This window comes from Rhinolophus hipposideros (assembly GCF_964194185.1).
Source record: "Rhinolophus hipposideros genome assembly, chromosome: 5".
Taxonomy (NCBI): Eukaryota; Metazoa; Chordata; class Mammalia; order Chiroptera; family Rhinolophidae; genus Rhinolophus; species Rhinolophus hipposideros.
The window spans coordinates 57,833,699-57,846,474 of NC_138051.1; the positions used below are offsets into that span (position 1 = coordinate 57,833,699).

Genomic DNA, 12,776 nt, shown 5'->3' on the forward strand with positions numbered 1-12,776 from the left:
TTGCCAAAAAATGTATACACATTTTAAGAATGGAAAACTTTATTAAAATTGTAATACTCAATATATACTGATAACAAAAGATGAATACAAATCACGTTTGACTTCTGCAATTCCAAGAGATGCTCAAAGTGGTTACCATCAGTGTCCAGACGCTTCTGATTATGGCAAACTGAGCAATGTTGAGCAATGTTGACGAAAGTGTCCACTTGTATACATTTTTTTGGCATCCCCGGGTTATATAGTAGTATTACTTTCTTGTTTGTAACATCTTTTACTCAAAAGGACGCTTGTGATATTCATTCATATTTTTGTAAGTAGTTATAGTGTATTTTTCCTAATGCTGTAAAGAGTATTCCATTGTACAGATTTACCACAATTTATCCACTTACTGTTGATGAACATTTGGGTTGTTTCCCTAATAACTATTACAAATAGGTTGCTATGAACATTCTTGTACATGTTTTTTGGTGAACGTATGTATTGATTTCTGGGAGTAGAATCACTGAGTCATAGAGTAGATGTAAGTTCAACTTTAGTCAACATTGCCAAACAGTTTTCCAAACTAGATGCACAAATTTATACTCCCACCAAAGTGTGTATTTTTTTTATTGTGGTAAAATATCCATAACAAAAAAATTTACCACTTTGTTCATTTTAAAATGTGCAATTTAGTGGCATTAAGTACTCACATTATGGTTTTAATTTGTATTTCTCTGATAATTAAAGAGGTTCAGCATCTTTTCATGATTATTGACCCTTTGGATATCTTCTTTTATGAAGTGCCTGTGCAAGTCTTTTTACCCATTTTTTTTATTGGATTGTCTGTCTTTTTCTTGCTAACATGTAGGGGTTCTTAATATTATACAGTTTGGATTTAAGTTCTGTTTGCAATGTATGCATTGTAAATATCTCTCTCTTTTTTACCCTTTTTAAAGGTCAGAAGTAATTAACTTTAACATAGTCCAATGTATCATATTTTTCCTTTATGATTTGTGTTTTTGTGTGTGTCTTGTTTAAGAAATCTTTGCCTACCCTACTGTCATGAAGATATTCTCCAATATTTTCTTCTAAAAGGTTTTAGTTTTATAATCCATCTAGAGTTGATTTGTTATGTAAAGAGAGAAGTACGGGTTAAGACTTATTTTTTTCCATATGGATATCTAATTGACCCAGTGCATTTATTAAAAGAACATCCTTTCCCCCGCAGTACTGTATTGCCATGTTTGTCATAAACTGGGTGATCAAATACATAAGGGTTTATTTCCAGACTCTCTATTCCACTGCATTGGCCTATTTGTCCTCGTGCCAGTGCCATCTTGTCTTAAATACTCTATCTTTAGATGGATCTTGATATCTGATAGTGTAAATCCTTCAGCTTTGTTCTTTGTTACTGTCTTGACTATATTTTATTTTTCCCTTGAATTTCCTTGTTCATGTTGCTGTTGTTTTAATAACAGCTTTACGGAGAAACAGTTCACATAACATACAATTCACCCATTTAAAGTGTACAATTCAATAGTTTTAATAAATTCAGAAAGATGTGCAGCTATCACCACAGTCAGTTTTAGGACATTTTCATCACCTCGTAAAGAAACTCCATACCCTTCGCCTATCATCCTACTATCGCTCATTCACCTGCCCCACCAAGCCCTAAGCAACCACTGATCTGCTTTTGGTCTCTATTGATTTGCCTGTTTTGGAAATTTTATATAAATGGAATCAGATAACACATGGTCTTTCATGATTGGCTTCTTTCACTTAGTATAATGTTTTCAAGATTCATTCATGTTTTGCATGGATCAGCACTTCATTCTTTTTTATGGGTAACATTCCATTGTATGAATATGCCACATTTTGTTTAGCTATTCATCAGTTGATGAACGTTTGGGTTCTTTCCACCTTTTGGCTTTTATGAGTAATGCTGCTATAGACATTTATGTACAGGTTTTTGTATGGATGTACATTTTCATTTCTCTTGAGTATATTGTTAGGAGTGGAATGGCCGAGTCATATGCTAACTCTATATTTAACAGTTTGAGAAACTGCCAGACTGTTTTCCAAATGTCTGTATTATTTTACATTTCCATTTTAATGTTTTTAAAAAATGTTTAATGTCGTTTTTAATTGAATAAGTTATATATAATAAAAATTCAAACAATACCAAACGAAAAAGAAACCTTAGTCTACCCCCAGACTTTTTAGCACTCCTCCTTGGAGGCGACCACGGTTAACAGTTTCTCTTGTGTCTTTCCAGAAATTTTCTATTATATAAAGCATATATGTAAATATATCCATTTTCCTATAACAAATAGGACCATCATACACAATGTTCTACTCTGTGTTTTTTTTTTTTGTAACATAACACATTTTGGAGACCTTTCTATACCAGCACAGATAAGTCTAATTCTTTTTGAATGACTGTATAATACTTCTTTGTACAAATGTATGATAATTTATTTAATTGCATGCCATAATTTACTCTCCCCTCGATAGTGGAGTTGTTTCCAGTTTTTAAAAAGATTGTAAATATTGCTGCAGTGAACATGCTTTTAAAGAATCTCTTTTTGGACATATATCTAAGTAAATTTGTAGGGAAAAATCCTAACAGTGAAATTGCTGGGTCACTTATGGGACTTTAAAAAAAAGTTAGTGCCAAAATGCCGTTTAAAAAGATTGTAGCAATTATACTTCTAGCAATAGTGTCTGAGAGTGCTTCCTCCCCACACACGCTTGATATTGAGAAGTGAAAGATGATCTTTAATTTTATTTGCACTTCTCTATTAAATGAGGGTGAACATTTTCCCATATATTTAAAAACTCTATTACTTTTTCTATGAACTATGTTTATTCATGTGCTTTGACCATTTTTCTGCTGTGTGGATGGTCCTTTTTCTTTATTTGGAAGAATTCTTTTTATAGTTAAGAAATTAGACTTTTGTTATATATATTGCCATCATTTGTTTTCTCAACTTCTCACTTGTGTACTTATGTCTTTGTACAAAGCATTTTTCCCCCATGGAGAAATTTTAAATGCTTTTGAGGTTAATTTTATCAATCTTTTACCTTTGTGGTTTTGGGGGTTTGTTCTTGCTTAGAATGGTTTTTTTCCATCCCAAATTTTAAAAAACTATTTTCTGATGTTTCTTTTCTGATGGACTTTCTGATGAACTTCTATGGTTTCATCTTTGATGAACCTGTAATTCATTTTTCACATAGGAGTAAACTAGAGAGTCACCTTCATTTCTTTCCCAAATGGCCAGTCAGTTGTCCCTAAGCCTTTTACTGAATATTCTATATAAATGAAAGTCCTGGACATTTCCCAGATGTCTACATACTTTATTATATTTTACCAAAAATGATGGTGGCCCAATGCTGGCTCATTCCACTTACATTTTTCTTTGAGTATTTACATAAACACAGTTTGATACTAAGCAAGTCACTTTTTCTCTTCCTTGGTAAGAAAATAGATAACATTCCAGAACGATTGTCCAAAAAATTGCTTACTGATTGAAATTTCTGGAGAGAAAAGCCAATATTTTCTTGACCAATATTCCATCATATGGGTGTATCATAAATGATGTAATAATTTCCCTTTTGTTGAATATTTAGGTGGTTTCAGATTTTAGCTATTTAAATAATACCAATCTGGTACATAGCTTTCCTAATTTCCTTACAGGAGATTCATAGAAGTGGGATTACTGAGTCAAAGTGTGTGAATATTACTGAAAGTCAAAATTTTTTCCAGAAAGCCTCTATTAATTATTCTCCTTCCGGTAGATTATGTTTACATGATGAAAATCCACCACTCGCACCATTTATTTAGTTCCTCTATGTTGGGCACTGTTCTTTCACAATTTCATTTAATGTTCATAACAATCTGGTACAGTAGGTAGTATAATTCTCATTTTATAGGTGACTTAGCAGAGGCCAGAAAGAAAGTAATCAGTCCAAGGCAGAACTGGAATAAATCCAGGTCATTTTTTCTCAAATTCATGCTCTTTTGTTTGTTTGTTGTTTTCTTTTATTTGATTTTGGACCTCATAGAGTACCGAGTTAAACTTAGCTCTCTGTTCATGATACATTTTCATCATTGGTTGACCTTGTATTTCTTGGTTCCTCACATTTGTGATCTCACTATGATATGTACGTATGGGATGAACCATATGAAATTGCCAAAATCTAAGGACTTTTTACATGCACAAATGGCAACTCCATACGGTCCGGTCTAATACATGGTGTTTATCACATTGTAGTCACTAGTTCACACAAATATATCTGAGTCTTATTCTTGTCTATATGGTCAGCACTTATGTTAGACACTTAGGAAAAGTTGACAGGATTGATGAATCACTGCCTATCTGAAATGGAAATAAGGAAAACTCCTATCTTGGGCTATTCTAACAAACTTAAACCAGTAGGGCATTTCTTGATCTGGACTCCTCAAGCTACAATGATGGTTTAGAAATACCACTCAGTGGAGGCCAACCCTCAGCAGCATTCACAGAATCATATTTCGGTATTGGAGGACTTCCATATTTTTCACAGGGTGAAAATGAGGCCTTGAAAAACTCAATTGACTGCTCAAAATTCCACCAGTATTGGATTTGGGTCTCTTGTTTTATCTCTCCACTCCCTTTAAATTCCAGGTTGTTTTCATTTTATTAAATTCATTGGGATGACATTGGTTAATAAAATTATGTAAGTTTCACATGTAAAAAAGAAAAAAATTCCACCAGTATTCATTTGCACTAGTAAATATAAAACTGTACTAGAATTAAGATAGCCTGCCTTGCTCCTCAATATACATTGTTCTGAAAAAATTAGTTTCAATTAATTTTTATGTTTATTATTTTACTCTGATATGAAAAGCTGGCATATTTAACATGAATACAGAGTGACATCTACCCACACACATGCATATATTTACATGTTTTCCTATATATTGAAAATTATGTGTTCACACGAATACCTCCAATTCCAAAACAACACCACAGGGTTTTCTCTCTTTCCCTTTCCTTCTTTTCTGATTTGAAACTTCTTTTTCCCACAGTGAGAAATCTGGCTGTATTATCTTTAATCATATTTAGGCCCCCATGTAAGCTACCATGCCTCCCCGCTTGGCTCTAGGGCTACAAGACCTAGTGGAGGGCTGCCTACTTGGTGGGCACGCCCTCCGCACCCTCTCCGCTTTCTACAGCCTCCTTCCCTGCTTGAGTGGCTGACACCCTGCTCTGGACCACAGGTTGCAGATACTTTGTTTCTGCACACCTAATGCCTTTAGGATTACTTTAGCAAGGGCAAAGGGGATGGGGAAAACTGGATGAGCATATTTGAGTAGGCATTGTGCCTCTTTTATCTTACTAAGCTTTTTATTCTCATCTTTGCTCTTCAAGTTTCATAGAGCTGGGCTTATTGGATGAAAGGGCTTTTTATTTAAGGCTTTAAAAAACATTACTAATCTGCTCTCAAACAGATTGCCCCAATTTACAACCTCATCAACACTAAGTATTCATCTCACTGTACCCTCATCTGTAGATCAGTGGTATTACATATATATGTATGTAATATGTATGTATATATGTATTATATACATATATACATATGTATGTATGTATGTATGTGTATGTGTGTATATATATACCAGATTGTTAGGCACAGGAGTCTCTCAACAAGTTTTCTACTCTCTCACTCTGCCTCTCCTCTGGACACGAGAAAGGGTTCTTCACCTTATTTATTTTATTTTATTTCATCTCTGTCAATGTAACTTAGTCCCGGGGCTCCAGTCCCTACAGAGGAGGAGTCAGCAGCGTACCGTCCAGAATAAACTTAACACAACGGCTCCCTGGGGGAGCCAGGATGCATGACGTCCTTTCCCGGAGGGTCTACCTGGCTGCCTCCGGTCAGCAGAGGGCGCTGTGGAACCCGCGCCGGACTCCGCCCCCCAGGGCAGCGCGCCGCGCCCCCGTGACGTATTTCCGCGTCATCTGCCTGCGAGGCTTGCTCCCATTGGCTGTCGGCGAGGCAATTGGGGCGGAGCCGAGTGGGTGTGTGGAAAAGGCAGCAGCCCCAGTGGGGGCGGGGGGCGAGGCTTCCCCCTTCCCCACCCCTCCCCCGCCTCCTGTCCCTCCCAGGGACCGCTTCGCGGAGCGGCTGGAAGCGCGGCGACGGCGGTGGCGGTACTTTCTTGGGCTGCGGTTGGAGCAGGGCTCTGGTGCGCGCTCGGCGGAGCCGCTCGAACCCGAGGAGACCGGTTGACTGAGGGAAAGAGGGAAGGAATCCGGGCTGCCGAACTGCGCCGGCGAGGAAGCCCTTCGGGTCCGTGTGCGCCGAGCCCCGGGCGACTTAGGGTGGGGGTCCCGCGAGACCGCCGCCAGCTCCTCGGCGCTGAGGGCACCCCGCGGGGCGCGCCCCCTCGAAAGCGGCCCCCAAGCCCGCGACTCCGAATTGGCCCCGCGCGGCGCTCGCGGGACAGCGCAGAGGGAGGAAGCAGAGGGGCCGCCTTCCCCTCGGAGTTGGAAGCGCCTTTGCCGGGTTCAAAATGCCCAAGAAGAAGCCGACGCCCATCCAGCTGAACCCGGCCCCGGACGGCTCCGCGGTTAACGGGACCAGCTCGGCGGAGTAAGTGTGGGCTGGGCGGCGAGGTCCCCGCGGGGGCGCGGGAGCGTGTGCACCGCGCGCCGCGCGAGTTGGTCACGTACGTCTCGCAATGGCAGGAGCGAGGACCCCCGGCTGCCGGGTGTCTGTGACTAAGCGCGGCTTGTGCTCCGCGTGCAGACCGCTCGGGCTCCGTCCCCCCGTTCCCGACCCTTCAGTCATCCCTGGCCTCCAGAAAGGGGAAAAGCGGTTCCCCCCCGCCCCGCCCCCGCCCCCCGCCGGTTTCCGAGTTCGGTCCTCTGGGATTCCGGCCTGTGGCAGGGAGAAGGGAACACAGTCTCGGAAAGAATTAAGACGTTCCCTGCATCTTGGGGACTGGCTCGGTATGGAGTGGAGTGGGACCGACTGGAGCGTCCTCACCCGGTGCCTGACACCTGTGGGCCGGGACGCCTGGCTGCCGGCCCGCTGCCTGGCCGGCGGGGGCGTGTGTGCACCGACGTCCCCGTGAGGCCCTAACAGTGCCGACCGTGGGGGCTCCTGCTCCTTGCCCTTCTTCCTGGAAACTGTCCGGTCTGATAGGGAGCGGCTTTCCTTTTCACCTGACTTCGTTCATTCCTTCATTCCCTCATTCATTCATTCCTGCATTCTGCAAATCGCTCCTCACCGGTGCCTCTCCTGGCGTTTGTTGCTTCCCCGTGATCCCCACACTCCCGACACAGGAACACCGGGGCCACGAATACTACACCCAAGGTGCTCCATCTTTGCAGCTTCCAGGGTTGCTCACGAACCAGCCCCCGATTACATTAAATTATAATGAGATCGTTTCATGGGGGTTTCTGAGCTCCCCCAATGTTTTTGGTTTGGGGTGAGGTACAGGAACGACTGGGTAGGGGAGAGAGACCCTGCTAGCTGGAGAAATAACCGGGAAAGATTTGGCTCTTACACTTTTGCCTGCACACGGGAGACTTTAGGAAGCTAGCTGATTAAGTGAATGGAGCCGGCCTGAACCCTCTGCCCTTTGGTGATTTCTGTAACCTTCCTTCCTCTGTCCGGATTTTCATAGTCCAGGGACCTGTTGGTGACTTTGTCCATCCCTGTAATGATCCTAAGGCCAGTGGTGGACCTGTGGTGTGAGCTCAGCCAGGTGCTTCACACCTGCTCCCAACAAACCCTCTTCAATCCTATAGTGTCTGTTTTGCACGATATTGACTTGTTCAGGTCAGTGCATTGCTTTGCAAACATTCATTTAGTTTTAGTGTTTTATCCCCTTAAAACAGATTGAAAACCCCCAGAGACAGGGGATTCCTTAGTAACTGTCACTGTTTTCAGGACTAACTTTTGACCTTTTGTTTTGAACACAGTGAATTCTGGCTGAATATTGTGACCTGATCATTCTGCTCCTATTTGATTTGGAGGAAGGTACTAAGTAGAAGTACCTGTTCATTCTGTTGTTAATGGTGACACTACAGCTGTATTCTTGCAAAGGGGAGGTAATTTCATTAACAGAAAACTATACAGAGAGGAACAGAAGAAGCTACCCTGGAGTTGATGGCAGAAAAATTTGGGTGGGACTGGGAGATTCTAAACAGTGGTTAAGAGGTTGGACTCTGGAGTTAGGCTAAGTTTGAAACTTGGCCGTATTACTTGTAGTTTTGTGACTAGGGACAAATCTTTCAGTCTTTCTAAGGCTTAGGTTTAGTTTTTTCATCTGTGAAAATGGGGCTAATGATAGAACTGACTTAGGGTAGTTGTGAAGATTAAATAAGCTAATATATCCCGTGTTTCCCCGAAAATAAGACCTAGCTGGACCATCAGCTCTAATGCGTCTTTTGGAGCAAAAATTAATATAAGACCCTTATTTTAAGGTAATATTTAAGACCGGATCTAATATAATGTAATACCCAGTCTTATTTTAATGTAAGACTGGGTCTTACATGTTATAAGACCGGATCTTATATTAATTTTTGCTCCAAAAGATGGATTAGATATTATGGACCGGCTAGGTCTTATTTTCGGGGAAACATGGTAGTAAATCTTCCATAAACGTTAGTGCCTTTGTTAATTGGATAAATGTTGAGAAGGCTGAAGGAAACTGGAAGGTAATTTTCATTCCTCCGGTGGACATGTGTGTGTGTGTTAAAGTGCCTTTGCTTCTGGATGACTCTCCTTTGCTTAGTTTTCTGTGCCATCTGCATCCACCTCCATGACTCATTGCTGTGTTACAATAGGAGGCATCTTTGTGTAGGCTGCCTGAGACAAACAAGGACTGTTCCACTACATTTGCTGGCACTAATGGGGCAGGGGGTGGTATTAGAAGCTGTACACACCTTCATCTTTCACCTTTGAGAGTGTTTCTCAAGCAAAGCCACTGCCACTGTGATTTCTGTGATTCGATCAGGGCGTAGTTGTGAACATTATCATACAATGTAAACTAAAGAAGAAAAAAGTCCATTGACAGGAAAGAACTATTGGTATTAAATTGGCAGGATTGCTTCTCCGTGGCTCCCTGGCACCTTGTCTGAACGTAACACTTAACCCGTTCAGCCAGAGCTAGGTTATGTGGAACCTGAAGTTCATGCAGGTTCTGGGAGGTGCTTGAAGAAAATGAATGCAAAAGTCCTTCTTTTGCAGGTTTTGCAAAAAACGTATGATCATATTGGAAGGGTGCTAAGTGTTGGAATGAAATTAATTGGGAATAAGATCATATTCCCTGTTTAAAATGTTTTCATGGTTTCATTGCAGTTAGAATAAAATCCTGGTGATGGAAGGAGAACTGACTCTGGGTGGTGAACACACAATGGGATTTATAGATGATGTAATACAGAATTGTACACCTGAAATCTATGTAATTTCACTAACAATTGTCACCCCAATATATTAAAAAAAAAAAGAATAAAATCTAAACTTATATTGGACTATGAGACTCTGAGCCACTGTGTGGCTCCCACCCCCCATCTCTTTGATTACATTTTCTGCTGCTCCTTTCTTCCACCACACTGGTCCTGTTTCACTTCCTCAGTGGGATGGTCGGTACTCCCATCAGGCCCTTGCATATGCTGTTCCTTTTTGCCTGGACTGAATCATCCTTTCCTCTTCCCAAGTTAGGAAGGAAGCAATCTTCACCTCTCTACTTAAATGTCATTTCCTCAGAGATGTTCACAGACCACCTAAAGTAGGTCCCTTTTTCTCTTGTCACCTCAGTTGTTTTTTGCTTTTTTTTTTTTAAACAAGTTAATTTTTTTTTAACTTTTATTTATTTAAGTGTGTTTTTCCAGGACCCATCAGCTCCAAGTCAAGTAGTTGTTTCAGCCTAGTTGTGGAGAGAGCAGCTCACTGTCCCATGTGGGGATCGAACCCGCAACCTTGTTGTTAAGAGAACTGCTTGTTGTTAAGCAGTTAACAACCTTGTTGTTAAGAGCACAACCTTGCACTGTTAAGAGCACTTGTTGTCTAACGAACTGAGCAATCTGGCCACCCTGCACCTCAGTTTTTAATGATACTCATTCACTGTCAATAATCTTTTCCTAGGGTATTTTTAATATTTCTTTTGTACGCCATAAACTACAAGCATAGGGCTGCTTTTTTTTGATTCACTGTTCTGTAAGTAGTACCTAGAATACAGTACTTGGCACATAAATAAGCGCATAAATGTTTGTTGAGTGAATGAAATTTCTAATGTTTGAACAATGTGTTTAACACACCTTTTTATACCTTTTCATTTTTTCTTTTGTTTTCCCTCTTATTCTTATTCCCCCACCCCCATTTGCTTTTCTTTCACAGGCACTACTCACTCCCTCTAGGGTATTTAATGTATAGTCTTATCAGTCTACCCATTTGTTAGGTATATGTATGTGTACCTTTGTGAGGTAGACAGTATTGTTTTGTATGTTTCTGTGCTTAGAGTGCTGAATATTATTGTGCTATTATTCCTTCAAAAAGGAGGTCCTGCCATTTGCGACAACATGGGTGAACCAGGTGGACATTATACTAAGTGAAATAAGCCAGACATAGGAAAAAAATACTGCATGGTATCACTTATAAGTGGAATCTTAAAAAAGGGGAATCCACAGATGCAGAGAGTCGAAAGGTGCTTGTCAGGGATGGGGAGGTGGGGGAAATGGAGAGCTATTGGTCAAAGGATAGAAAGTAGCAGTTATGTAGCGTGAACGAGTCTAGATCTATGTATAGCATGATGACTCTCGTTAATATACGGGATTGAATATTGGAAATTTGCTACGGTAACAGAGTAGATTTTAGGTGCTCTTACCACACACACACACAAATGGTAACTATTTGAGGAGATGGATAGGTTAATTAGCTTGACTGTAGTAATCATTTCACTATGTCTACTTATATTAAATCATCATGTTGTATACCTTAAATATGTTGTTTTTATTAAAAATGTTATTGTACTATAAATCTGCATTAGTCGGGATAGACTGGGTTAAGTTGAAGTAACAACAACAAAATCTTACTTAACACACTTCCAGGTCAGTGGCAAGCTCTGTTATTTTGATTCCATCAGGGCCCAGGCTGATCCATCTCTGAGATATGCTTATGTGAGAAGGGAATCTTGTGAACCACATTTTGGCTTTTAAAGTTTCTGCCCACAAGTGACACATGTCACTTTTGGTTCCATTTTATTGGCCAAAGCATATCACATGGTCACACTGATCTTCACAGGGGGCCCGGGTCTTGGAAAAGAACCAGAATATTTGAACAGGAGCAGTGTTCGTGTTCCCAAATTCTTATTTCAGTTTCTTATCTTAAAAACCCCCACGTTTCTGAGATCTCTTCATGATGCTGTATGTGCATATAGTTCACTATTTCTCTCAGTGGCAGAGCAGTCCGTCATGTGCACGTACCACATCTCACTTATTATTCCCCTAGAATAAGACCCCTGTTGTTTCCGGCCCCACGATGCCTTACACAGTGTGGCTGTGACCACCCTTGTGCGTAGCTCCTTTGGACCCGCGTGAGAGTTCTCTGTGGAGTGAATGCACTCAGAAATGGGATTGCTGGGTTTTAGGGTACCGTGCCTGTCCTTCCAAGATGAGTCACATACTTAATCTTTCTTTGGTTTGTACAGAACACTTTCAGTCTCCATGAGGATAAGACTGAGCCCTAAGTAGAAATCACAATAGCAACACAGGGTAATTCTCAAGATCTCACTTTTTCTTTGACCTTAGGCAAGTCCTTTGTACATTCTGACATTTAGTTTCCTTGCCTGTAGAGTGGAGATAATAATGGTTTATAAAATCTTTACCTTAATGGCTTACAAGGCCCTACGTGACCAGGTCCTTTGTTTTATCCCACTGTCGCCTTCACTCATGCACTCTAGCCACAGTGCTCTCCGTGCTGTTCTGAAGTAGGGCGGGCCATCCCTGTCTCAGAGCCTTTGCACTTGCCGTTCCCTCTACCTGGAATGCTCTTCTCCCAAATACCCACATGACTTGCTTCCTCACTTCCTTCCGATCTCTGCTCAAATGTCCCGCACAGAGGACATCCTGATCACTCTAATAAAGCACTCGCTGTCATTCTCTATGCCTTTGTTGTGCTCTCCTTTCCTTCATAGCACTTACCGCTAAGTAAAATTGCATTGTGTACAAGTGTTTATCTGCCCCCATCATTAAAATGTAAGTTTCATAGGGTGGGGGCTTGGCTTTGTTCCTTGTTCTGTATATAGAATAGTGTCTGGCCCCCAGTAGGTACTCAGTAGATATCTGTTGATTAAATGATGGAATAGTTTCTACTTTGAAGGAGTATTGTGAAGATTAAGTAAATGCTTTGAAGATCATAAGGCGCTAAATAAACAGGAGGGTGCACTGCTTGTTTCCGTTGGCATCCACAGATTGTGGATTTTGAACCCTTTCAAGGTAACCCTGAAACACTCAAGACTTAAGCTTTGCATTCAGAGCTTAGTTTATAGCATCAGCAATTCTGCCATGTTTGTAAGGGACACACACCTGTTACCGTGCGAAGGCTTTTAAGGAAGGGAACAACAAGGTTGAGATCGGTGATGTGCTTTTTTGGGGGGGTCTCTTACAGGTTCTCAAGGATGTGCCCCATGGTAACTAGGGGCTTTTGAAGTGGGTGTAACTGATTTTGTAGTTTTGAACTTGGGTGATTCTACTGGTTTGTTGCTGTAGTAATACTGGTGCTGTCTCTTGAGAACAGCTTCT

The 12,776-nt window shown here is 41.2% G+C and overlaps 1 protein-coding gene across 1 annotated transcript in view; it reads left to right on the forward strand.

Moving 5' to 3' along the window:
• The first annotated feature begins 6,008 nt into the window (after positions 1-6,008).
• The window catches only part of MAP2K1 (mitogen-activated protein kinase kinase 1), a 71,817-nt gene continuing 65,049 nt past the window's right edge, over positions 6,009-12,776 (forward strand). Inside the window, exon 1 of the mRNA XM_081049336.1 lies at positions 6,009-6,618. Coding sequence (XP_080905462.1) covers positions 6,539-6,618 — 80 coding nt within the window. The 5' untranslated portion in view covers positions 6,009-6,538. The remainder of the gene's footprint in view (positions 6,619-12,776) is intronic.